This window comes from Mugil cephalus, chromosome 6 (assembly GCF_022458985.1).
Source record: "Mugil cephalus isolate CIBA_MC_2020 chromosome 6, CIBA_Mcephalus_1.1, whole genome shotgun sequence".
Lineage (NCBI taxonomy): Eukaryota > Metazoa > Chordata > Actinopteri > Mugiliformes > Mugilidae > Mugil > Mugil cephalus.
In genome coordinates, this window is record NC_061775.1 from 7,232,895 (window position 1) to 7,257,834 (window position 24,940).

Sequence of the window (24,940 nt, forward strand, 5' to 3'; positions counted from 1 at the left end):
GCTCTGAAATACCACTCGCGCACGCTTTTGAAATCGCAACTTTATTGACACACAGTTTGTGGGCAGGGTTGTCCTTCAGTGCAGCTAACCGGCTATCCTTCACTACGGTTCACTGTCAGAGTTTGAATTAACACCACCTAAAAGTGAATTACGACACCGTGGACGATGGCGGCAAGGATTTTGCCCGTAGTGAAGTTAGTATTGTTAATTTCACTCGTAATTCCCCTTGAGTTATTGGGGCTGTACAAGCTAAATAGTGGACTAGCAAGTTAGCTAGCTGAGGAGCTTTCCTGTTGTCATTTTTACACTTGCTTAATGTTTGGATCCTTCCTTACCTCAGTAATTCATTACTAACTTAATCGTTAATATTGTAAATGTTATTTGGATTTGGATGTTTCGCTAGTTTACAAAAGTTAACGTTCTCCGCCAGCATGAGCTAATGTTTGAAGATAGTACTGCCAGATAATTTAGTCTGAAATAAAAATCTCAAGTGGTGTATTGTAGTAATGGTGGCATAAATCTGTATTTTCAGTTTGACATGTTCGCTGATACAGCACGGCGTTTCTGTCTAATAGCCTGGCCGTCTCTGTTCTTTCTTACTCAGGCTGGCCACCAAGGTGACCATTGCTGGAGGAGCCGTGTACGTTGCCTGTGACTCTGGCCTCTTGGGAAACAGTGAGCAGGGCTCAAAGGCCCTGGAGAAGGCCAAAGAAGTAATACCACCTGCCATACAGGAATGGATGAAGTACTTTGGTCTGGAGGTACAGATAAGAGGCACTGACACATAGATACACACCAATAAAGCATGACATTATGACCACCTTCCTATAGTGTAGGTCTCCCATTGGCCTCCAGAACAGTTGTGACTCATCAGAGAATGGACAGAAGAATGGACATGTGTCTTCTGGGGGTGTCCTGTGGTGTCTGGAAACAGAATATCGTTAGTGGGGGTCTTTGGGTCCTGTGGGTTGAGGGGAGGGGCCTCTGTGGATCATCTCACAGATACTTGATGAGTTTGGAGGCCAGGTCAACACCTTGTGCTGTTCTTCATGTTGTTCCTGAACCATTTTTGTGTTGTGTTGTCGGTGTCAAGCTGCATCCTGCTGATGATGAAAGCTGCCATTGGCTGACTGAATACAGACTATGCTGACAAAACACAGACTGTAACTACTATCACATTACCTTTACTGCTATAACTGCAATATATTACAACCGTAAACACACCAGACAAGATGGATATGGGGAGTCTATAGTGAGTCTTTGGAGCAGGGGCAGTGGGAAGAATGTTGAGTTCTGGTGGAGGAAGCTGAGTGTTGTGCCCAGGATGCTCTGGTAGAGTAGTGACCTAAGGTGCTGGACGCTTTCTTGGTGCACCTATTTCAATTTATGTCTGACTGCATTCACTCAACCGTAGCATTTGAAAAATGACCACAAGCAGGATAGTGTAACTTAATAAGGTCAGTACCCAAGTGTCCGTATGTTCCTCCTGCAAAATATACCAAATGATATGTTTGTCTGATTCCAGTATAATTAATTAGAAATAAGGCTGATCCCACTCATCAGTATCCTTCACATTTCATGTAACATTTTACACAAATGGACAACAAGTTTATAAGCAGTGTACTATGCTGTCAACAAAATGAACAGACCTCCCCCATCTCTCCTCAGGCTCAGCTTCCAACCATGCCCAAGATCGAATTCTCGCCTGTTCAGGCCTGGAATTCTGGTAAGAACTGAATGAGGTGTTTTGTTTTTCTTTTAAGATAGAGTACAAACTTAGTAAGGTCACGAGTTTGTATTTCTGAATGTGTGCAGATTTGTGGTTACATACTCCACTTATTACAAACATGATGCTTGTTGGCATGAAATCAGTTTTAGCGTGAATCATGTGACTCTGAAATTAGCATGATACTAGGGCTTTGTACAAATATTTGATGTCTGAATTCTACACTACTTTTATTTTGCGGCAGGAGTGCGGTGGACAATTTCAAATCTTTCGGAGGCTCCAACGAAAGCAGCTGAATACACAAATCAGGGACTACAGTACCTGAAGGACCTCACCAAGTAAACGGGAACTATCTGGGTGTCCTGGCATTATCAATCTGTTTGACTTTTGCATTCAAGAAACAACTTCTTCCAAAGTTCCAAAGTCCCAAAAGAAAGAAAAGAAAGAAGAAACAGCCAACATGAAAGAAGTTGTGCAAGGAGCGTACGCAGGAGACTGGGTACTGTCTTTCTTCAGCCTACGGTGGTGTTAGGTGGGAGTTGGAGATAATGCTGGAAAGCAAATGTATTTAAATAAGAGACAAAGGTGTCCTTCCATTTTGTGTATACTACATTTAACTGTTGTCAACAGTGTCCAATATCATGCTACCCTATTCCCGCCAACCCCACAAAAATGTCAGGAAGAGAATGTATATATGCAGTTTCCAAATTTGTAAGTAATATATCATCTTATAACATGTCCGGTGTTAAGTTTGATTTATTGAGTCAGGCCACATATACCGCATGCTGATCAGGTCAGTGTCTACAAACAAGACTGAACAAATGTGCAAAAATCTTTATTACTCATGACAGAATAATAATGACACAAATTTCTTGCTGATTCTGCTACAACAAGGGGGAGGAACGCATGACTCCACACTACACAACAGCACCACTAGTGGTGACGTTGTGCATCTTTTAAATCTTTATTTGGTTGAAGGAACATGGTACTGATTCTGACCCACACTGTCACTTCTTCACGGTATAATAAAGTCAAATAAAGTCTGAAAACGTCCACGCACTGTTGATATGACGCATGCAGAGCTTTGACAGCTTAAATAAGACGCTAAGCTTCCAGAGTAATACAACAAATGATATTTAGAAGGCTGAGAAGGCCACAACCATTTCAGCTGAATATTGCGAGCATATATGTGATATTTGCAGGAATATGAGCGAAGTTCTAAACACTTGAACCAGTTAGTCACTGTCAGACAAATGGGCTTATAAGTTGATTATAATCTTTAAATAGTCAGTTTTTAATTTATGTATAGTATTTTTCTTTCACTAGAAGCTGGTGGTGTTTTGATACTTATATAAATTGGAGTAATCACAACAGGCAACATTACAATTTTACACAAATTTTACAGAGTAAATACTGTCATCCGTATGCACTGCAGCTTTCTTTTTCTTTTTTTTCCTTCATGCGCATAATTTAAAGCATAATTCTGCCACATTTGCTCTTAAAGAAAATGCATTTTGGGGAAAAATATAGCGTACCATAACCTCAATATGTAAACTTTATACAGTAAAGTGCTCCCCACATTAATCAGCAGTGAGATTATGCAACCAATGATGGTGCGTGGCATATTTTTATGTCGGATTAAGAGCAAAACATAACACTAATACAAACTGATGGTTTGCAAAACCTCAAGCTGCCAGTTTTGCCACCTGGGGATAAAAATAAATAGCAACCTTCATATGCAAAGACTAGCTGAGAGCGCGGAAAAAGTGAGAGGAAGATCTACAATCTACAATATTGCAAAACGACAAGCCAGAAGGCACTTTATCATTTGTGTGGGATCAAATTTAAAGACATATTTAGCATCTCATTTGTAAACACAATGGACCTGGTGCTCCTTGTGCTGTTAAATTAGGATTTAGGGACTGTGAAGAAACCTTCATTCAGGGTCAGACAAAGAAATGCCCAGCTGGAATCGCATAAACACTAAGTAGCAAATTTATAAAGCAATGAATGCTGCAATACTTAATATGGTGCAAAGGTGCAAGAGTACATTGGCTTCTGAAAATAAAGGGGCCCTGTTGGTTTGTGTATTACACTGTTTTGCTTAAAGTTCTATTTTTGTGGTGAGTATATCATGCTTCTTAGTTAGTAAGATAATCCAAAGAATGGTGTCCTTTAAAATACGTTCTGAGCAGCTTTGTTTGCCATTGGGATTTAATTAAGACATCCACTTCACAAACAGAATACGGCTGACAATGAAAAACGCAGTAACAACTGCGAAGCCCATATGCAGTGTGATCCTGGGACTGTCCAAACCTTAAGTTATATATAAAGTAAAGCAGCAACAATGAAACAAGAAGGTTCAGTCTCCTCAAAATAGCCAAGCGTTGCTGTGCTACAGTTCTGCTGTGCATACAAAAAAAATAAAATAAAAATAATAGATTGCACTGACTTCTGAACAATAAAGCATGTCAGCTATTAAACCCTGCCATGGCTTTGAATAATGGAACATGTGAAACTGAAGCAGATGGAGGGCGACCGGAGGGCGAGATAAAAGTGTCCACTCTCTCTAGGTGGTTTTGACAAGGTCATAGACATGAATATGAAAGTCATCATCGTATTTGATGTAATAGACGGAGGGCTTGGCTGGGACCTGGTAGATGACCAGGCCTGTTCTCTTCACACCTTTGTCAGTAACATACTCTACTTGTTTCCCCACCAGACTCTCTGTTTCTTCTCCTGGCTTCCTGTCTGCAGGCAACAGGTGCTTGTTTTCTGAGGAGAGAAGAGAGGCATTACAACATGTAGAGTGCACTGCAATGTCTTGCAATCAGTTTTTAGTCATTTTCTACTCTAAAAACAACATTTTTCAAAACTAATCTGTAACGAGTATAATTTGTGAAGACAAACATACCTCAGAACTACAATTCACATAATAGAGAGATTACAGCTGAGAGAGACAACTCAGCAGAAGTACACTGTAAGAAACACACACTGGAAAACCAAATATACTGATACTGGCTGTGGCTGACTAATACTGACACTAATTTTATATATTGAAGAGATGGCTACTCTTCACAAAATTGATATCTTCACTACTACTATCATACTGATTAGTATTTCAGAGTACACTGCACACCAGATGCAGTTTATGCGAAGTTTTAACTAGGACGCTCTGCTATGCACTGCATTGTGTTTGACTTCCTGGTTATTCTGACCCACAAACCTCCACACAGCCAAAGATACAGCACATGCCAACCAGCCACAGAATGAACACAGATGAAACGATATCACAGTAATAACAACGATGACAAATAACAGCACAAATTTAAGTTCTTTGCATCTTTGAGGCGAGAAATTAAGAACCAACCCTTCTACTTAGAACAACACAAGGTGTTGACCTGGCCTCCAAATTCACTAGATCCCAAACTGATCAAGTATCTGTGGGATGATCCACAGAGGCCCCTCCCCTCACACCCATAGGACATGAAGACCCCCCACTAACAACATTCTGTTGCAGGACACCAAAGGACACCCTCAGAAGAGGAAGGTGGTCATAATGTTATGCCTGATTGGTGTATATACACTAGCTCTACTCCAAAAACGGTCATTTGATGACTCACTGGGTTAGAATCCATTGCAGAAGTATTTTGCCCGATTTAACTCCAACTAGCTACTGTATACAGCATTTGTGAGCTTTCAATAATCCAGGAAGCACACAGTAGATGTGGCCATGGCTGCAAGAAGCACTTACATTACAACACAACATTTTGCATAATTGCTCCTGGGAATGAAGTGTGATGAATGAAGACATCAGTGATTGTGGGTGATCTCACATGGTGTCCATGCCAAAGTTAATTACACGATCTTTCAAAGTGGAAAAACTGTTTGTGTTCACACAGTGGCCGACCTTGATCTCAACTCAAAAGCCTTAGGTCAAGATTATCAGAGACTTAATGACGCTTTGTGAAGTATTAATCTGCCTCTGTTCCCCACAAATTAGTAGTACCTGCTTCAGGCAGAATCCTAAGGTCTCCGTCAGCATAGTCGTCCCACAGTTGGTACATGTAAAGAACAGGGTCCTTTTCATAAGTGATGTAATACCAGTTGGTCATGATGGGAGCTCTGGAGAGGACCATGCCTCTCCACTCATTCTTCTCCCCATCCTCCTTTTCAAACAGATGCTCCACAGCTTTGCCCACCAGCTCCTCCGCTCCTGGAGGTATCTTGAGTTTGTTGTTGACTGTGGAAACATAGCTACATTATACCTTACAGTTTATGACATGAAAAAATGTTTGGATGACCTCAGAATCTAAACTATGTTCAAATAGGATCATAATTAAAGTATAGCTGCCCCTAACTCACCAACTTTCTCTGACAGGACTTGCAGATTGGACACTCTCTCGTCCTTGAACAGCTCGATGCCGTAGACGCAGTCAAAGCCGTCGTATTTGACCATGAACAGAGAGGGATTTACACTGAGTCTGTCCAGGACTGTTCCTTTCCATTTGCTCTGGTTCCCCTTCTCACGCCAGTTGTGCTGAATGCGGACTCCCAGAATGCAGTTGGGGTCCGGGGTTACTGTGTCGCTCAGTTCCCCGCTGCTCCGCTTTCTGGAAAAAAAGACAAATGAATGTGCAGGTATGTGGTTAAAACATGATGGAAACACCTCATACATGAGCGGAACTGAGGCCACTTTAACAGTCCTAATCATCATCAATACATGTAGAAGAATAAAACATAGAAACTTACACAACATAACAAGAAATTGTAGTTTCATAGCAAATTACACTTCTTACATTTCTTATAAATTATAAGCAAATTATATAAGTAAGGCTTTTAAGCAGTAAAACACAATAAGCAGTTCCTGATGGACTGTTCAAAATTGTATATAGTTTTAGCACCAGTGCAACAAGTATTGCGCTACTTATGACAATTAAAAGTGGTATTGCATGTATTGATATGCTCACATCAGGTTTAACCACTTTTATTATTATCATTATTTGTATTAAACTTTAATTGAAGCCACCGATAATGTCACCACATCGCAGCATGTAGAGCAGCTTTTCATTCCACATACCTGCCCCTTTTCTTGGACATGCCTCCAGAAATTCAAAGGGTACTAATCAAGAGAAAGACAGTGACAGTGTTCAGTTATTGCGCTGTGTGAGCATGACGGCACACTGACAGACACATGTACGCTACGCTGCAACGTGAGGGAGGCCTCTCCTTCAACTCAGAGGCTCGACAGTCAGAAAAAAAAACTGCACAGAGACTGACAACTCTAAGAGCCAATAGATTAGCATGAGGGAATAACTTCCTGTACCGAGACTACACAACCATGGAGGTCACTTCTTGTAATACACAGTGTACTAAAGCAACACTCGTATTTTAATAGCTGATAGCAAGTCTCCCTGTAAAAGATAAATATATATATATATGTATAAACTTTAGGGAATATGTCTGCCCTGTCAGTGTATGTGACAAAATATATGACGTTAGCTGCTTACATTTTACTGCGAAGGACCTACAAACACACACATAACAATTATTTAAAACCAAGGCTGTAGCCCACCTGTGCTGGACTAAATCCAGCACCTTTCACTGTAGACTATCACTCGTGTGTCCTGGCTCTACCTCAATGCAGATGTTTCTGTACGTAAGTGGAGGCGGAGAGCTACATCCGCTCTTCTCGGTAATGGCAGCTAGCAAACACCAGCAACAACTGGGTGTTTTACAGCCTATTTTCTTCCCCCGCTGGTAACTTGTGTCCATTACCTTTACGCAGATTTCACATCGGTATTGTTCAGTTCTTCTGGCACAGAAGTGTTGCCACACACCTACCCGCCTGTGTAAATCTCGCGAAACCTGTGGGAAAATGGGAGAAGGGGGAGAGGAGACTCAAGTTCCCAGGAAGCCCTCGGTTACCATGACCACAGGGTAGAACTGGCGCACTTGCGCGGGGAATGTTGGGAATTGGTGTTTTATTTCGAGTGACAGGGACTTTTTTTTTACAACCCGAGGTAAACAATCGCTGTGGATGTCGATACGTTCTTTATCTGCTGCGTTCTAGTTTTTTTCGGAAATAGAGTTGACCTTATTAGCGCTGATGACAAGGGACACACTGTAACAGAGAACGGGTAACGTGAGGTCAGGCTTTTCTGTGACGCAGGAGTTGCGTATAGTTTTAATTAAAGGCACAGGCAGCGTTTAAACTACGGTAAACATTATTTTATAACCACACTCCATTTAACCGCTAGGTGTCTGCGTTTAGCCAGTGAATGTATAGTCACGATCTCACTACTCTGAAGTGTGCACATGTTGTCTTCTACATCAAACTGCAGAGCAAACCGATGTCTGAAACAAAAGTAACCCCATACAGGTTGATTATTTATTCTTTTTTTTTGTACTTGGTCTCTTTTGAAAGCGAAGACACGGAAGTTTCTATCACAAAAGTCAGAATCACTCTAAGTGGTATTGTTCTTGAGGAATCAAAGTTCTCACACAGTTAAAAATAAGAAGTTGCTGGGTTTTCTAATGCCTTCAGAGGAAACTGAAGGCAGATCACATCTGGATAACAGGAGATTTTCACAGCAAAATGTCTAACCTACTTCCAGTTGAAATCGCATATAAAAATGACCAAACCTGAGTTTCTTTTAGCTTTTTGTTCTGAGGCTATAACCAGGCGTTTCTAAACTGTGCCATTTGGACACATTTTGAATAAAAAGGCCATAACTTTTGAATGCTTCAATTTATGGTCATAATCTTGGGCTCCACTGAAAGGTGACACTCAGAGGAATTATATTGTATAATTAGAGTAATGGATACATAGTGAAGTAAAATCAGATTTGCATTGTTTCTCATTTGAATATTCAGACAGACGTCCAGCTCCAATACACACAGGTCTGTCTAAGTGGAAACCAAACTTTACCAGTTGTTAAGAACAGCTCATTTCTATGCAAAACGCCAATCATCCACTAAATTGGCTGCAATTGGCTCAGTCTGTGGCTGAAGGAAGGGGGAAGGGGCTTCTTTTCAATGCTGACTCTCATTGGCTTCTGAAGGCTGTTTTTTTTTTTTTTTTTTGATAAAATATGAAGATTGCGACATATCTCCTTCTTCTTCCAAGACGGCATTTACTCAAACACAACTCGTGTACAGAGCTCCGATTTGTCCAAAAAACTACTGCCGTCCCATATAAGACCCAGCGGAACATTAAGGGGTATCCTGTCCTGTTCTGTCCATTGTCCCATGAATGCAGCACTGTCACCTAAATCTATGTTAAAATCTAACAGCTGCACCCATCAAGGTGGAGTCTGTAAAGTCCGTATTGTGCCTGGTATGTACAATGTATACGCTTTGTACTTCGACCAAATGCTTCGCCTGCTCATCTGTACACCTACATTCATTGTTTACTAATAAACAGCAGTCGTTTATTTTTGCATTATTTATTTTATTCATCATTGAACAGCGCATCACTGTTTGACATAAAATAAGTAAGTAAAATAAGTGCTTGTAAATTTCAGCTTAATCTTTTACATCAGCTCATGCATGTGTAACGATATATTTGACTTTGCCCAATCCATTTGGAAAGCATAACAATAACAAATGTCGATGCTGAGCATGCTGACACATCATCATTCAATTGCTGTTATTTCTAATCCAGTCTGTGAAGCTTGATATGCGTGTGTAGACATCAGGTGTGCTGCGATCTCCACAACGCCTTCCAGAGAAGGAGACAACGCCTGCTACCTCTCCATCACACACCAATGGACCACCCGAGTCCCCCTAAAGGAGAAAAGATAGTTTTATGGTAAATGGACTTTGTTTAGGTGTGTTGTTTGTTTTTGCTCAAAAGTTCCCAATCAATGTACAGTTATTGTATTTTCTTACAGAGCAGAAGCCTTGCAAGTTCCTTTCTCCCTCGCCACAAATCATCGTTAAGGTGACGGGAACTCGTCCCCATCTCGTGCGACATATTCGTTGTTGCAGGATGGTGACATTGACTTCCTGCAGCCTGTTTGCTAAAGTGCTGTTATCTCCTATGTCACCCCAGCCGGCTGTGATGCAGCGACTTGCTGTATTCACCCTGCGGGTCTTCAGAGGGATCAGCTGCACCGCTGCATTCAGCTGGGCCTTGCGGTCAAGCTGTGAAAGAAGTTAATGTTGGAAAAATTTCAAAATGTTTTAGGTGGTTTGTGTACTTTTACCATCATGTTAAAAAAAAATAGAAACTACAATGAAAACTGACACATTAAGAGTAGATAATGACAGCTGTTCTTACTTTTAGGAGCATGATATCATTCCTATGTCCATCGTAGCTTGGATGTGGAATGGATCTGACTGCAGTGAATGTCTGCTTTGCAGACTCGTTACCCTTCAGGGTATCACCACCCAGCACAACTGTGTATTGTCTACAAATCAAAACAACATTAGCTTCATGTGATGTGATGTTAAGCCAGTTAATAATCTCTCTTTCTACATACTTCTCTGTGTCTCTGCATATCTCAGAAAAAACATGATGATAATTTTCAGGACACAAGTTCTTGAATGAGATTCCTGTTTTCACAACAGTTTTTTTAATTCACTTCACTCTAGTGCAACCTGCATATCCTTAAAAACATAGACAGTAATTCACCAGAATAAGAATTGCTGGTTATTAAATGCTCAGAGAAATATTGGTTTTCTGTGAGGTTCCCAGTTTCTGCACAGTTATTGCGTTATTGCTGCCAGCAAAACACACTTTTAAGTCTTACCCACGTATCCGGCAGTGTGCTGCTGTGAGCACTATGTCCTCTTTCACCAGTGCTCCTCCACAGTTATGGGAACCTCTAACTTGCAAAGAGGCCATGTACGGGCGTGAGTGCGGTGCAGCATCTCTGCCTCCGACAATATGAGTACCATCCGCTCCTGAAACACAAAAAGTTAATGTAGGTTATGTACAGTAGAGGTGGTATTTTTATCTGCATCACAATGTTGACTGTTTATCATATAGTCGGTGTAGCTTACCACTGAGGACAAAGAACAGCAGGAGGAGGATGCTGACTGCCATGGTGTCTCTAGTGAATTCTGCACTTTACTCTTCAATTTATAGTTTTGAAAAAGGAACGGTCTTGCTTATATTATGGTCTTTATTGCTTCAGTGTATTAGCTAACTATTGGTGCTTCTTGTGAAGTTGTGTGTGGGATTACAAAAGATACAGGGTTTTGTAACTGAACAGTGGGGTTAAAGCTATAACGGCTGTAAAGATACTCAAAAAGAGGCACATATACATCAAATATAGTCATTAACCAATGACAGTAGGAGGAAGTGCATTTGTTTGTGTATGATACTAACAAATTTGCATCTCAATTTGTATATTCTTGCTTAGATTTAATTCTTGCAAAGTGCTTTGAGATTCTTACCCTTTCCTCTTTGGGTGGGTCTCAACATGCTTGTGTTATCAGAGCGTTGTGAAGAAAGAATGTGGTTTTGTACAGCGACCTCAGAATAGTTCCGCTTTGTTGTTTTCACAACTCATATTTCTCAGCTTTTTAAATTCTTTATTTAAACTGTAGAAATCTTCAGTCAGTGCAATTATTACTTTGACTGGACTTCACGTACACCGAAAATGTCTTAATAATTAGATAGACACGACAGATTTCATGGTGTCCAGAGGATAAATCAGCTAGAAGTGTTATATAAATCACTACTTGGCATTCCCTTGTGTCATAATAAAGTAGATTATTTTGGATCTTAGGAAAATATTAAGTTCTCCTATAGAGCAGTGATTCTCAACTGGTGGGTCCAAAATCAACAGTGTCATCAATTCACACTCTTTAATCGTAGGTGGCAATAGGTGGCAGAGGACACCTGCCATTTCCCACCATAGAAGAAGATATATATATATTTACATTTCGCTAATGCTAATTTAGCATGGCGACACGCAGGCACAACGCAGATTGCATGAGATATTAATTTTCTTATATTAAGGACAAATATCTCAGTGTGTTTCATGCAGCAAGGTGTTGGCTCTTCAGAGTTAAATTTTTTTAATTTTTTACCTACTGATAAGGCGGTGGTGTCAAACTCATTTTAGTTAGGTGGCCTCATTCAGCCTAGTTTGATCTCAAGTTGGCCGGACACAACAGAATAAGAACAAACAAATAATGACAGATTTTTGGATTTTGTTATCTATTCCAAGCCATAATAAAGAATTAAGCAATATTACCCGAGAAGGTGTGCTGCGCCTCGGTCCTGACCACATCTGACATGTTCTCCCTGTGTCCGTGTGGGTTCTAGGTACCCCGGCTTCCTCTCACTGTCTGAAGACATGCTCCTTGGGTTAATTGGTGATCAAGCAGCTGAGATAGGCTCCAGAGGACAAGTGGTTGCAGAAAACGAATGAGTGAATTAACACACAACACACAGGCCTTGCTGTGTAGATCTTCTTGACGCTTCCCACTCAAGCATCTGTTTGAAATCAGCCTCACCTGGTGGTCAGAGGACTGGGGAAATAGCAGGCCAGGACAAGTGCCTAATTTTTAACCCTTACCTTAACCCTAACCATAACTTAATTGCGCATTTCAACCTAAAGCCAAGTCTAAACCCTTTTAACAGCCTAGTAAAGAGGATAGGACCAACCATGTCCTTACTTTGCGCAAATGTCCTCAATCTGATGACAGCCCTCGGAAAGATGTATAAAGTTGTACGAGAACGTACACACACAGTGACTTAAGTGGTTTGGTCTGCTAGCTCTTATTTATGTGCCCTCGTGTTCCAATGATAAATGCATATTAATGCTCATTTTTGTAATGTTGCTGATACTACCATTTACCTCCACATTTCTTTTACATGCAGGAACACAGAAGACAATTTCCTTTTCCATGTATTCTCCTCAGTCATTTGATGAGTGTACAGGAGCAGATTTTAGTTTAGCAGAAGTTATTAGTGCTTCTTTGAATTATTTAAAAGTATTTGTGTTATTTGCAGCAACCTCAGTATTCAAATTCTATACCTAGACATGACACTGTAGTCTGATTAAAAAAATAAGCGCTTTCACACCAAATATATTCATGTAGAAATACACAAAATATGACCACCGTGTCAACACGGAATAAGATGATGGACAGTTTCACCTCTGCTATCGGTCAGATCATGGACAGGGTTCCTCCCATCAAATGCAAGCAGATTAGGAAAATAGAGAAGCAGAAATTGGTGCACGCATGCATGATGCAAGAAAAACTCTTGGTAGAAGCAGCAAGTTGACCTCTTTAAAACAAAGTTCCAGCATCAGCAAATACGATTATCTTACAATTAGATATTATCTGACTTCAGACCACATCCTGCGTTGAAGTTGAGTTCACACGTATTTGTATTATCTTGTTTATCATCAGTGTGAAGCCCACGAGTATGCAGTTTTGTAAGAGGAGCCACTGACATTTTCCTTTTTCATTCAGGGCTGTTCACTTTATTTTTTAAAAATAACAACAGTTTATGAAGACTATTATTTACTACTAACTATTTTATTTTTGTTACAAAGCAACTCAGCTGAGAGGAATAACATCACCACCAAATACAACTGAAGTGTGCTGAAGCAATGTTTCTGGTTTTGCTTTTAATTATTCATTCCCTTCTTTACAACTTTGTTGATCCATTCAAGGTGTTTTGAGATATCGGTGTAGACATTGGGTAAATCTGGGTAGTTACAGATGTAATTTCTGTTGGCAGACACAACACCAACAGCCTTCCCCTTGCACACCAGAGGTCCACCAGAATCACCCTGTGAGGAAGAAGACATTTAAATTGTTTACCCAAGGTAGAGTAAAGTGATTATTCACATTTTCAGCAAGAAACCAGTGAAAAAATAATCTGAACACTCATACCTGACAGAATCCCTTGTTCGTGCCATATCCACCTGCACAGATAACTTTAGCAGGAAGGTGGTGCCATATCTTCTTACATTTTTGTGGGTTAATGACAGACACATTCACCACTCTCAGCTCATCCACAGAGGGACCGTTGCTACTAGTCTTACCCCATCCAGCCACCTGACATATTTCATTGTCTTCTAGGTTTATTTCACCAGATGGAAGTTGAATTGTTTGCACTCTGGAGTTCAGTTGAGTTTTGTTTGCCAGCTGGAGACATAATCAGAAAGTGAAAAACAAGTAATGTATTTAGTCATCAAACTGCAGCATGGTTGATGCAGGACAGTTTGAATTAATATTGTTAAGTTACATTGCTGCTGCTGCTACACTTTTGCTCTTCCTGGAAACAGAATCTGGACTTTAACATAACTCATGTAAATAAATAGACCATGAATTTAAGTCACCTGAAACTATTGATGCATTGATATATGCTTACCTTAAGGAGCATGATGTCATCACCCTTTCCAACGTTCTGATAAGATGGGTGAATGATCTTCTGTCCAATTTCTATATTTTCACTTTGGAGCTCCTTGAGATTATGGGTGCCGAGAACAACATGTGTAGGTTTACTGAAAGAGAAATCATTGGGAGGTGGTCAGTATATTTTCTTAGACCGATTTCTCGTGACATGATCCAGAAATGGTCTTACACCTTGCCTTAAGATTGAGGACTCACCTGTCCACACAGTGCGCGGCAGTGACCACAAAATCCTCAGTGACAAGAAACCCTCCACAAACATGACTTTTGTTGTTCTGCAATGAGACCATATACAGCAGTGAGTTCTCCGGGGCTTTCTCTCCATGTACGATATCGCTCCCGTGAGCTGCATAGAAGCAAAAATGCAAAATTAGCTTAGCATCCCATGGAATGTTTGGAGAAAAAAATGGAATTCTTACCATTTTGCTGAAGACATGTCAGAACATGCAGAAGCAGAAATGTGTGCAGACGGTTCATGATGACTGCAAAACTATCTCCTCAGCATTGCCAGACTGAAGCCTTTATACAGATGTTTGCTTTGCTGGGACCAACGATTAACATCTGTTTAGTCTGATTTACGACCACATCCTTGGTACAGCATTAGTTTGAGTTTTTGCATAGGCATGTTTATCTACAAGCCTTCATCTGAAACAAATGCACATTATCTTATCAGAGAGTTTGTTACAGTGTTCTGTTTTTGAGTTTTCTTTTTTGCAGAAATCTGAAATCAGAATCAGAAATCTGTTCCGTTTCACATCGAGTAAGATCAGTAGACACAAAGGTTTTGGGCACTACAAGTCTGCTCTGCCCCAGTCCATAGGTGAATGCTGTGGACAAGACAGAGGTGCAGACATCCAAAGGGACAGATGAAACTGGCAGAAAGAAGAGGCCAATACTCTGATTCAATTCAGCACCCATGAACAATGAAACCGTGGGATAGCCTTACCACATTCAGCCAACCAGCACCTTTCATTTATCTTTGTATTTATACTTCATAACAGGGAAGTTCACTGATGTTTCCGTTTAAGCTGTTTATTGTCACTCTGCACACTTTTAGAGCAATAAGAGATGATGAGGCTTAACGGTTATGTTTTTTTTTATCATGCACAACCATAGGTTTGTATGGGCTCTGATGCTACATTTTCCCTACGAAGGCTTGTAGGCTGTGCTGAAGCTACTGCTGCAGGTTCATGACGGATAGCTGGTGGGACTGGGGATGACATAACTGGAGTCTGATTTGGTTCACGAGGGTAGTTATCGAGTGGTGTGTGTGATACATTTCGGTGACTGCTCAAGGAAGAGTAGCTGCTTCCTGGGCTGGAAGCTTCGTGTCACTCCATAAGGCGCTGCAATATCTCTCCTTGCTGCTTTACCATTGTCACCGTTTCAAGCAGCTATTTAGTGATGTCAGCTTGGCTGAGTTCGGGGATGCCGCCTCGCTCTCTGGTGGTAGATGTAGAAGGCGGTTGGGTTCCACTAGTGCTGGAGAGGGGCTGACTGTGGTGAGGGTGCTCAGAATACTCTTCCTCATCATCTCTTTCATGCTCTTTGGGTTGGCCCTCACGTGGATCTTGTGTGCATTTTGTGGTCATAGCTCTATCCCCATAGCCGACTTCATAGTCCTCTAAGCGTCAAGATATGCGGATTTGGCGTCAAAGATGATGAGCTTGGGTTAGAGGTGACTTCCCTTCAGCCATGGCAATGTTCACGATTCAGCTCAAAGGACCACTTATAGAACCTATCTCTAGGATTGGTTCACAGGAGATCAAGCATCACCATGGTACATTGATAAGAATGTAGGAGGGACAACTGATGTTTCCGTTTAGGCCGTTTATTGTCACTCTGCACACTTTTAGAGCAATAAGAGATGATGAGGCTTGACGGTTATGTTTTTTTTTTTTTTTAATCACGCACAACCATAGGTTTGTATCTGAATCACAGGGACAGAGGGCGTCACATGCTGCTCAGGGTTGCTGCCAGCCAGAACAAAGGAAATGGGCGGGATATATAGAGTAGACCATTGATTAGGAGTGAGTGAAATCAGGTGAGATTGGGTGGATCCGCCCATTTCTCTCTTAGGCCAGTACGGAGGTGCTGATGCATGCTTTTATCTCCTGTCGATTAGATTAGTGTAATGCCCTGCTCTCTGGTCTTCCCAAAAAGAGTATTTCAAATCTTCAATTATTAGAGAACTCAGCTGCATGCGTGCTGACGAGGACCAGAGGGCGGGAGCACATTACACCGGTTTTAGAGTCGCTGCATTGGCTCCCTGTACGCTTCAGGATCGATTTTAAGGTTCTTTTACTAGTTTTTAAATCTTTTAACGGCCTGGTGCCCTCTTACTTATCTGGCACTGGCCTTTTATCTATACCAAAACCAAGAACTAAAACCCATGGTGAGGCGGCATTTAGCTACTATGGCCCTCACCTGTGGAACAGCCTGCCGGAGAGTCTCAGGACTGCAGAGACTGTTGATATTTTTAAAAGACGGTTAAAAACACACCTTTTTAATCAGGATTTTAACTAGTATTTATTCATCATTGGTATTATTTTATTCATTATATTACATATTTTTATCTTCTATTAGCTGCTCACTCTATTTACTTATTCTTTTCAGGATTTTTATCCTTTCTATGTTTTAGTTTTTAGCTTTCACTCCAGTGTCTCCTTAGGGGGGGTCCTCCACGCTGGGAGCAGTGTCCAGGCTGCTGCTGGGGGCGCCGTCCCTGGGTCCCTTCGGTCCGGCTGGCTTTCGTCTGGAGGGTGGGGGCTGAGGGTAATTGTTTTTGATTTATGTAATTGTTTTTGGTTTTTGTGTGTGTGTTTTATTTTTGTGTGTAAAGCACTTTGTGTTGCATGTTCATGCATGAAAGGTGCTCTATAAATAAAGTTTGATTTGATTTGATTTGATCCATGATATGCAAGTAGGTGAAGGGTTACTGAATAGTATGGCTCTACTCTATACTGGCCTAGATGGGAAGTGAAACTAATGCTTGGTAAATAAGGCTGAAACTATTTCAAGGCTGTGCCTTTAAACAAGTGGAGAGGTGACATAAGAATTTTGAAATCTATTGTGTTGATGGCAACAGCCAGAGCAGCAAACTTACCAGAATCAACAGTTGAAAGCAGTTCATTAAAAACTGACCTTTGAAGTGATTTAAAACCAGATTATAACTTCTCAGAAATACCATACAAGTTTACATATGACTGCAGTTGCTCATAAACTGCTTTTTCTAAAACCTTTGATAGTAAAAGTAGCTTGTTCCCAAATAAAGCGTATTGATTTGTGGTCTTGTCAGTCACCACTGATCAAGTCTTTTCAAGTCTTCACTGATAAGAAAGAAACGCCTAACATAACTCCTAAACTGTCTTATCTAACTTCTAACCACATCCTTGGTACAACTTGAGTTTCTTGTTTTCAACATGTATTTGTTTATAGTGTCTATCAGACATTGTCACAAGCACATTATATCATTTCATCAAAAAGGGGATATCACTGTTGAACTTGTGGATACCAAGTACCAATATAATCATGTGACATTGCAAAGATTGACTTTCAAAATGTTCAGATCTCATTCTGCTATTACTTCTAACATTGCATTTTGCTTACTTGAATATTAAAGATAGTACAAATTCAGAAGCAAAAATAGTACAAAAAACTTGTCATGTGGCATAAAGTGCATTCACAGCCATCGTAGGGATTTGTCAATTATCGTGATGTTCACAGAAAGGTAAAGAGCGGAGGTTATTTCATGTGTTATTTCGTGTTCTTCTAAACAAAAGCTGCAGATTTAAAAACCAAAAGGGCAGAAGAATAATACGGAGTCTTGGCTGGTACTTAAAAGTGTGGACATATATACAGGAAATGTCTTATCTAAATCTTAATCTTATCTAATGTTGGCTTCAGAAATTGTATAGAGTTTGATCAATATTTTGACAATTTTTTACTGCACGTAAAAGTAACTGACTTTCAGTCAACACAGGAAGGTAAACAATGGAAGACCTATTGTTGAACATAGTCTGTACTAAAAATGTATAAATCATCAGAATATAAACCTTGAAAAACAACAGAATATTTTGATAAAGAATGCACAAATTCAAGTTTTCTGTCTTTCTCTCAATCTCAATAGATTTCTTCCTAAATTTGACCAAATTTGTACCTTACTACCTTACTTCTAATTAGCTTCAGAAACTGCCTGAGAAGAGTAGTAGAAGAGTACTCACTTTTTGAAACAGCGTGTGACCACAAGGTCTTCAGTGACTAGAAGAGGTAAGTAAGAATCAGTATCAGTTGTATGTTGCATACAACGTAGCTGGAGAGAGGTGATAAGATTTACAATTCATGCCATGTATGAAACACGTCAGAACACGAGGAAGCATAAATGTATGCAAACCGTTCATGATGGCTGCAAAACTCGTCTTCCTGAGGTCTCAGGCTTTTATACAGAGGTTTCATACAGATATTTGCATCAATGACACATCAACATCTGTCCTATTTGACTTTTAACCACACCCGTGGTACAATGTCGGTATGCAACATTTACAGTATTATCTTAGTATTCTGCAGACTGTGAAGCACATACGTATACATTGTGTGGTTAGAGGGAGGTTCATCACAGTGCTTTGCACAAATGAATTGTTCTTTTCTCCTCTTTCATATGTTGTTCACTGTTCACTTTTAGTTCATTTTTGTATGTATATTTACGTCACAAATTTGGATTTTAAAATGTGTTCATATGTACACAAAATAATTTGTATTTCACTGCAATGAAAGAATTTTAAAACACTTTTCCTGGGCTGTCGCATCACACCACACCCATTCTTCTGCTTGAAGCGAGACAAAGCAGTAATCAATGAAGAAAACAAGAGATTGCTTCTTCCAGCTGTAAGTATCACGAAGATCAGTCGCCTCATCAACCAAAAATAAAATACACTTAATAAATTGTAAAACCTTGTACAGTACGAATTAGTCTACAGACTCCACTCTACGTTATGAACAAAGTCATGTCAGTACATACACCAGTTACACCATACACCATTTTATAATGAAGGAAAGAGAAACAATTGAAATCTTTGGGGTTTTTTATTTAGCTTTTTTGTTGCAGAGCAAACACTGGCAAAGAAAGTCAACTGCAAGACACGACACCGCCTCCTCGTTAAGACTAAAGTGTGCTGAAGCAAAGCTTTGTGACATATTTTTGCATTCAATTATGCTTTAGAACCAAGTTGATCCATTCAAGGTGTTTTGAGATATCCGTATAGATGTTGGGAACATCTGGGTAGTTACAGTTTTCCTTTCTATTGAAAGACACAACACCAACAGCCTTCTCCCTGCACACCAGAGGTCCACCAGAATCACCCTGTGAGGAAGAAGACATTTAAATTGTTTACTCGAGGTAGATTGGAGTGTTTAAAGCATGAAGCCAGTTTAGACTTAATTTGAACATTCATACCTGACAGAATCCCTTTTTCGTGCCATATCCACCTGCACAGATAATGTCAGCAGGAAGACGATGCCGTAGCTCCTTACAATGTTGTGGGTTAATGACAGACACATTCACCATTCTCAGTTCATTCTCCATATGTCCGTTGCTACTAGTCTTACCCCATCCAGCCACCTGACATATTTCATTGTCTTTTAGGTTTATTTCACCAGGTGGAAGTTGAATTATTTGCACTCTGGAGTTCAGTTGAGTTTTGTTTGCCAACTGGAGACATAATCAGAAAGTAAAAAAGAAAGTAATGTCATTATGCAGCATGGTTGGTGCAGGACATTTACATTGTATGGGTTTTAACATGATCCATGTAAATAGTTAGACCACAAAGTGATGAAACTAAACTAATCTAAACTTACTTTAAGGAGCATGATGTCATCTTGCAGGTCAGTGTTATTAAAAGATGGAGCAATGAAACGCTTTTCAACTTCTATTTTTTCATTATGGAGATCCTTGAGATTATGGGTGCCAAGAACAACATGTGAAGGGTAGCTGAAAGAAGGACCATTGGGAGATGGTCAATACTTTTTCTAAAGTTGATTTGTAGTTAAATGAAACAGAGTTTGCCTTGGATGGAGATTCATTACTCACTCTTTGTAACAGTGCGCAGCCGTCACGACAAAGTCTTCGCGAATCAGAAATCCTCCACACACATGACCTCCGTTGTTCTGGAGCGAGACCATGTACAAAAATGAGTTCTCCGGGGCTTTTTGTCCATGTATGATTTCACTCCCATGTCCTGCAAAAAGTAAAAGTCCAAATGGGGTTAGATAAACATGGAAAATGAGGTTAATAAACTATTAAACGGTAGGAGATAACTAATTAGATATGTAATTCTTACCTATTTGTCTGAGACATGTCAGAACTTGGAGAAGCAGAAATGCTTGGAGACCGTTCATGATGGCAGCAAAACTCACTGAGACTTTCTGAGATGTCAAGATCTTTTTATACCAGAGTTATCTTCATTGGCAAGTACAGTTATCATGCATCTTGTCTAACGCCTTAACCACATCCTTAGTTCGGGGAAAGAAGGGGATCGTACCACTAACCCTCTGGTTCATAGACAACCCGCTTTATCTAGTCAGCCACCACCACACCAGTTATTTATCACAGTGCTTCATACAAATCCATTTTCCATTGCTTACTCCTTTTGAAGTTGGGGTGAAAGTTCAGTAAGGAAGTTCTGTCCCCTTTAAAGTCACTGTAATTGTGTAATTGTGTATGTTCAGGCTGTCCCTTTGCACAATCCTCCGCTCCACCTCCACCTCTTCATGGTCATCCTGGAAGTCTCCATCAGAGACCTTGTAGGTTCTGTCTAGAATTCTGCCTCATCTCAGATTTAGTCCTATGATACTGTCACTCTCAGGGTTTAACCACCAAACTGTTATCTTGCACGTTCACGCTCATGCTTCCTCAATAAGTATTCATTCTTAACCTTCTTGATCCACTCATAAATTAAATGCTGTCCTCCATTCACTTTGAGTTTTAGCTTTTGCATGTTATAAATATCCTGTGATAATGCCACGTCACACTATTGTTCTTCTTCCTCTGCTTGAAATGAGACAAAGCAATAAAGACCCCAGTAAGAATAGCCTTCACCAGAGTGACAACTAATGTAATAAACAAATAAATAAATACATAAGGATTCTTATGGCCGAAGAGAAGAAGAATTGGATAGAACTGTATATGGATTATATTTCTATGACTTTCTGGTCATTTGTTATAGCCAAAATTGCTGAACTTGTGTATTTCCTTCTCAAACTCAGGAAGAGCCACGAGCTGAGGCATCAAGGAGCAGAGACTCACCTCCCGTTGTGCAATCTCTCACAAACTGAGTTGGGTGCATGTCTGTGGCTGTCTCTCTGTCTGCAATGTACTGTTTGTCCACAGTTGTGTCGCGACGCTTGTTCTGCTCTTGCAATTCTACACTGAGCCACGTGCTCACGACAGCAGCCCATTTATTTATTTGTCTAACTGAATGCCGCAAGTTGAACATTAGAAATTGAGCTTAGTAAAGCATGCCGACGTACTACGCGGTCTCCTCGCAGCTCCTGCTGAAATATATTTTATCTGTGGTTTTGCAAACTTTTACGAAGTTATCTTTATCCCAAAGCTCTAAGAGACCTGAGACACTGGAAATATGCCAGGAACGAGACTGAAGACTAAACATACCCCGTCCATGACCGTTCCTCCAATAAACCATATCCTGCCTTGAAATCATCTGAGGTAGTTAAATCATTCTTGGAGACCTATAATTATGTTGACCCTTGGCGTTTCAAATTCCCTAACTCCAGATGCTTCTCTTTCTTTTCTTCTGTACATAATTCATTTTCACGGATTGATCATTTCTATATTGATGTTTTTTTACTTGGTTCTATTAGAGCTTGTGATTATCAAGGTATTGTTGTTTTGGACCACTCACCACTCAAGCCTGAGCTTGCTTTACAGGAAAGACCCCCAAACAGGTCGTGCCGCTTTAATCCTCTTCTCCTCTCCAACCCTGAGTTTGTCACCCATGTCTCAAACCAAATTGACACATTTCTGGTGACTAATCCTGCGGCCGATACCTCTTCATCTGTCCGCTGGGAAGCTTTAAAGGCTTTTCTGCGGGGACAGATAATTTCTTATACATCACATGTAAATAAGCTTCGCAAAAGTAGAATCTCTGATCTAACCTCCTCCATTCTCCTTCGCGATCAGCAATATGCAGTAAACCCTACTCTCGAGCTCCTTGAAGATCGGATCGCCTTACAGACAGAGTTTGACTTCTTAACAGCTCAATGCGCAGAGGAATCACTACTTAAATCCCGCCAGAAACTATATGAAGACGGGAATAGACCTACTAGACTGTTAGCCTACCAACTTTGCCAAAAAGCTGCCTCTCATACCATTCCATCTTTAAAAACTATCTCTGGCTCTGTCACTTCTGATCACAAGCTCATCAGTGATGAGTTCAAAAATGTTTATTCAAGTCTTTATACTTCTGACTCTCAGCATAACTCAAACCAGTTTGCTGATTTCTACAATAATTTGAATGTTCCCAAAGTAAGCCCAGAGGATGTCTTGCTACTTAAAGAATCTATCTCTCCTGAATTTATAAAAAAAATCTATTGCTTCAATACAAAGCGGGAATAGCTGCAGGGCCAGAAGGCTTTCCAGACGATTTTTTAAAAGATTCTCACATAAATTAGTGCCCCTTTTGCATGCGATGTAGACTGAATCCTTTCAAACAAAAACTCTTCCTTTGTATCATGCCACCATTTCACTCCTCTTGAAAAAGGACAAGGATCCCCAGTGCTGCTCTTCTTTTTGACCTATAAGCCTCCTTAATCAGTATTTTAAAATCCTAGCTAAAGCCCTAGGTCTCCGTTTGGAGATGATTCTTCCCTCCATCATTTCCAGTGACTAAACTGGCTTTGCTTGTGGTAGACAGTCATTCTGTAATGAATGGTGACTGCTCAATATCCTGCATACTCCTTCCCAACATTCTGGTGCTGAGGCTGTCATTTTGCATTTTTTTTCCTCTGCAAATTGTCGTACCATTTAAGATGATTAAGGACTCATTTAAGTATCTTTATGTGACTATCACTCGGACATACTCAGAACTATTTCAAGCTAATTTTGCTCTTCTTTTTGAGCGCTGTAAAGTTGACTGAGAGTTCCTTGAGAGACCTAAGCGGCTTGAGGGCCTTTCTGCCCCTGATTTCCAATTCTACTACTGGGCATCGAACTTAACCAACATGTCTTTCTGGCTTCTGTCTTCCGACCGTGTCAACTATCCAGTATGGGCCAATATCGAGGCCTCCCTTTGCCACCCATACTCTCTCTCTGCTCTCTTAGGGGCATCACTCCCGATCCCAGTTTCAATCCTCAAACATAATGTTGTTGTATGGCATTCTTTAAGAATTCTGAAACAATTTAAACTTTCCTTTGGCTTTCAGAGCATCCCTCCCCCCTCTAGCTATTCCTCTGTTATTAAAATCTGGCATGGAAAGGGCATCCAAAAATTGGAGAACATGTACATAGATGGTGTCTTCACCAGTTTCACACAACTCCAAGAAAAATTTGATCTGGCAAAGGTCTCCTTTTTTTTCAGTTCTTGCAGGTGAGGGATTTTATTAGGAAGAAGTTCCCAGATTTTCCCTCTCTCCCACCTAAAACCCATCTTGATTATATTATTAACATGCTTTTGCACTCTCAAAGGGGAAGGCTGGCCAAAGTTTATGAATACATCATTTCAATTAATATGCCCTCTTTAGCTACTATAAAACAGCGCTGGGAAGAGGAGCTTGGCTTTGACATCTCAAATGACATTTGGGACACAGCCTTGAATCACGTACACTCCTCATCCATATGTGTACGTCATAATCTTATCCAGTTCAAGGTATTGCACCGCTTACATTATTCTAAGACTGCCCTGACAAAAATTTACCCACACGTTGACTCCCTGTGTGACAGATTCAAAATTCTTCCTGCAACTTTATATCACATGTTCTGGGGTTGCCCTGAGTCAGAAAACACATCTACGACATCTCGTCAATGCAAGGCTTTGGCATTCTCCTCCTTACTTGCGCGACGGTTGATTTTACTGAACTGGAAGAATGCTGCTTCACCCACCCACACACATTCAGCAAGAGTATCATGTGTAATCTCAAGTTAGAAAAGATCAGGTTTACTGTTAATGGTGCTCTTCAGAACTTTCATAATACATGGGATGACTTTATTGAATTTGTAAACCAATTAGATGGGCTTCAATTACTGTGATAAACGGCCAGCGATTACCAGCGATGGTTAGCGATGGTTCTATATGATCTTATAGGTATTTATCTTATAGGTATTATATGTTTTGTTTGTTGTTTTCTGTACGTGCCTATTTTATGGATGTGCTGGATATAATCCTGTGTGCCCTGACGGTTGATATGAACAGGCATCCAAGGAACTCTCAAGAAAAATGAAGGTAAATAATGGAAGACCTATTGTTGTACATAGTCTGTATTAAAAAAAATGGATCAAATCATCAGAATACAAGCCGTTAAAAACAACAGAATATTTTGATCAAGGTGAAGATTTGGTGTTAAATTCAAATATGAGTTTTTCTGTAGTCTCATTCCATTGTGGTCAAAACTGAAATGCATTTTTTTTTTTTTTTACACAATAAGTATGAGTTCTGGGACTGAAGCAGCAAATGCACACTCTCCGTCTTTCTCTGACCCGCAATAGATTTAACGTTCTTCCTTGACCAAATTAGTGCCTTGCCAATATGTGTCTAAAGTATGCTGATAAGATAATAGTCCATTGTCTAAAGTAATTTCTAACATTAATCAGAAATTGTC

The 24,940-nt window shown here is 40.2% G+C and overlaps 5 protein-coding genes across 9 annotated transcripts; 1 reads left to right on the plus strand and 4 right to left on the minus strand.

Moving 5' to 3' along the window:
• Positions 1-31: 31 nt before the first annotated feature.
• Positions 32-2,775, plus strand: LOC125009935 (MICOS complex subunit MIC13-like). The gene is made up of 4 exons (XM_047588193.1): positions 32-194; positions 605-761; positions 1,669-1,726; positions 1,971-2,775. The coding sequence occupies exons 1-4, from the start codon at positions 166-168 to the stop codon at positions 2,066-2,068; spliced, it is 342 nt and encodes a 113-aa protein (XP_047444149.1). The 5' UTR covers positions 32-165; the 3' UTR covers positions 2,069-2,775.
• On the minus strand, positions 2,546-7,751 carry LOC125009934 (spindlin-1-like). 3 transcript variants are annotated; one of them, XM_047588190.1, is made up of 5 exons: positions 7,505-7,751; positions 6,807-6,848; positions 6,092-6,339; positions 5,736-5,969; positions 2,546-4,501 (listed from the first exon to the last, which is right to left on the minus strand). In XM_047588190.1, exons 2-5 carry the CDS (start codon positions 6,824-6,826, stop codon positions 4,296-4,298), a joined length of 708 nt encoding a protein of 235 aa, XP_047444146.1. In that variant the 5' UTR covers positions 6,827-6,848; positions 7,505-7,751; the 3' UTR covers positions 2,546-4,295. The 3 variants fall into 3 exon arrangements, with proteins under 3 accessions (XP_047444146.1, XP_047444148.1, XP_047444147.1); XM_047588192.1 differs by lacking the exon at positions 7,505-7,751 and adding an exon at positions 7,364-7,443; XM_047588191.1 differs by lacking the exon at positions 7,505-7,751 and adding an exon at positions 7,302-7,390.
• A 1,407-nt stretch (positions 7,752-9,158) lies between these two features.
• On the minus strand, positions 9,159-10,863 carry LOC125009933 (mast cell protease 1A-like). Its single transcript, XM_047588189.1, has 5 exons — positions 10,736-10,863; positions 10,483-10,636; positions 10,011-10,140; positions 9,620-9,874; positions 9,159-9,514 (listed from the first exon to the last, which is right to left on the minus strand). Exons 1-5 carry the CDS (start codon positions 10,776-10,778, stop codon positions 9,368-9,370), a joined length of 729 nt encoding a protein of 242 aa, XP_047444145.1. The 5' UTR covers positions 10,779-10,863; the 3' UTR covers positions 9,159-9,367.
• Positions 10,864-13,045: 2,182 nt separating this feature from the next.
• LOC125008911 (duodenase-1-like) lies at positions 13,046-14,753 on the minus strand. Of its 3 annotated transcripts, none has more exons than XM_047586316.1 (5): positions 14,533-14,753; positions 14,312-14,459; positions 14,073-14,205; positions 13,592-13,846; positions 13,046-13,488 (listed from the first exon to the last, which is right to left on the minus strand). In XM_047586316.1, the coding sequence occupies exons 1-5, from the start codon at positions 14,588-14,590 to the stop codon at positions 13,324-13,326; spliced, it is 759 nt and encodes a 252-aa protein (XP_047442272.1). In that variant the 5' UTR covers positions 14,591-14,753; the 3' UTR covers positions 13,046-13,323. The 3 variants fall into 3 exon arrangements, with proteins under 3 accessions (XP_047442272.1, XP_047442271.1, XP_047442273.1); XM_047586317.1 differs by having other exon boundaries at positions 13,049-13,488; positions 14,312-14,388; positions 14,533-14,733; XM_047586315.1 differs by having other exon boundaries at positions 14,312-14,739.
• Positions 14,754-19,198: 4,445 nt separating this feature from the next.
• On the minus strand, positions 19,199-20,508 carry LOC125008915 (granzyme-like protein 1). Its single transcript, XM_047586320.1, has 5 exons — positions 20,449-20,508; positions 20,199-20,346; positions 19,967-20,099; positions 19,566-19,820; positions 19,199-19,472 (listed from the first exon to the last, which is right to left on the minus strand). Exons 1-5 carry the CDS (start codon positions 20,504-20,506, stop codon positions 19,317-19,319), a joined length of 750 nt encoding a protein of 249 aa, XP_047442276.1. The 5' UTR covers positions 20,507-20,508; the 3' UTR covers positions 19,199-19,316.
• Positions 20,509-24,940: the final 4,432 nt, after the last annotated feature.

Bases quoted from the DNA above. Each gene is read 5' to 3' on its own strand.
- LOC125009935 (XM_047588193.1), top strand. From the start codon at position 166: ATGGCGGCAAGGATTTTGCCCGTAGTGAA. The intron at 195-604 runs GTTAGTATTGTT...TTTCTTACTCAG, and splicing joins AGGATTTTGCCCGTAGTGAA to GCTGGCCACCAAGGTGACCA. The intron at 762-1,668 runs GTACAGATAAGA...ATCTCTCCTCAG, and splicing joins TGAAGTACTTTGGTCTGGAG to GCTCAGCTTCCAACCATGCC.
- LOC125009934 (XM_047588190.1), bottom strand. From the start codon at position 6,826: ATGTCCAAGAAAAGGGGCAG. The intron at 6,340-6,806 runs GTATGTGGAATG...CTTTTTTTCCAG, and splicing joins ATGTCCAAGAAAAGGGGCAG to AAAGCGGAGCAGCGGGGAAC. The intron at 4,502-5,735 runs GTACTACTAATT...TTCTCTCCTCAG, and splicing joins TAGGATTCTGCCTGAAGCAG to AAAACAAGCACCTGTTGCCT.
- LOC125009933 (XM_047588189.1), bottom strand. From the start codon at position 10,778: ATGGCAGTCAGCATCCTCCTCCTGCTGTTCTTTGTCCTCAGTG. The intron at 10,141-10,482 runs GTAAGACTTAAA...TTTGATTTGTAG, and splicing joins GCACACTGCCGGATACGTGG to ACAATACACAGTTGTGCTGG. The intron at 9,875-10,010 runs GTAAGAACAGCT...CTTCTTTCACAG, and splicing joins ATGATATCATGCTCCTAAAA to CTTGACCGCAAGGCCCAGCT.
- LOC125008911 (XM_047586315.1), bottom strand. From the start codon at position 14,535: ATGGTAAGAATTCCATTTTTTTCTCCAAACATTCCATGGGATGCTAAG. The intron at 13,847-14,072 runs GTAAGCATATAT...TTATGTCTCCAG, and splicing joins ATGACATCATGCTCCTTAAG to CTGGCAAACAAAACTCAACT. The intron at 13,489-13,591 runs GTATGAGTGTTC...TCTTCCTCACAG, and splicing joins CGAACAAGGGATTCTGTCAG to GGTGATTCTGGTGGACCTCT.
- LOC125008915 (XM_047586320.1), bottom strand. From the start codon at position 20,506: ATGAACGGTCTCCAAGCATTTCTGCTTCTCCAAGTTCTGACATGTCTC. The intron at 20,347-20,448 runs GTAAGAATTACA...TACTTTTTGCAG, and splicing joins GACATGTCTCAGACAAATAG to GACATGGGAGTGAAATCATA. The intron at 19,821-19,966 runs GTAAGTTTAGAT...TTATGTCTCCAG, and splicing joins ATGACATCATGCTCCTTAAA to TTGGCAAACAAAACTCAACT.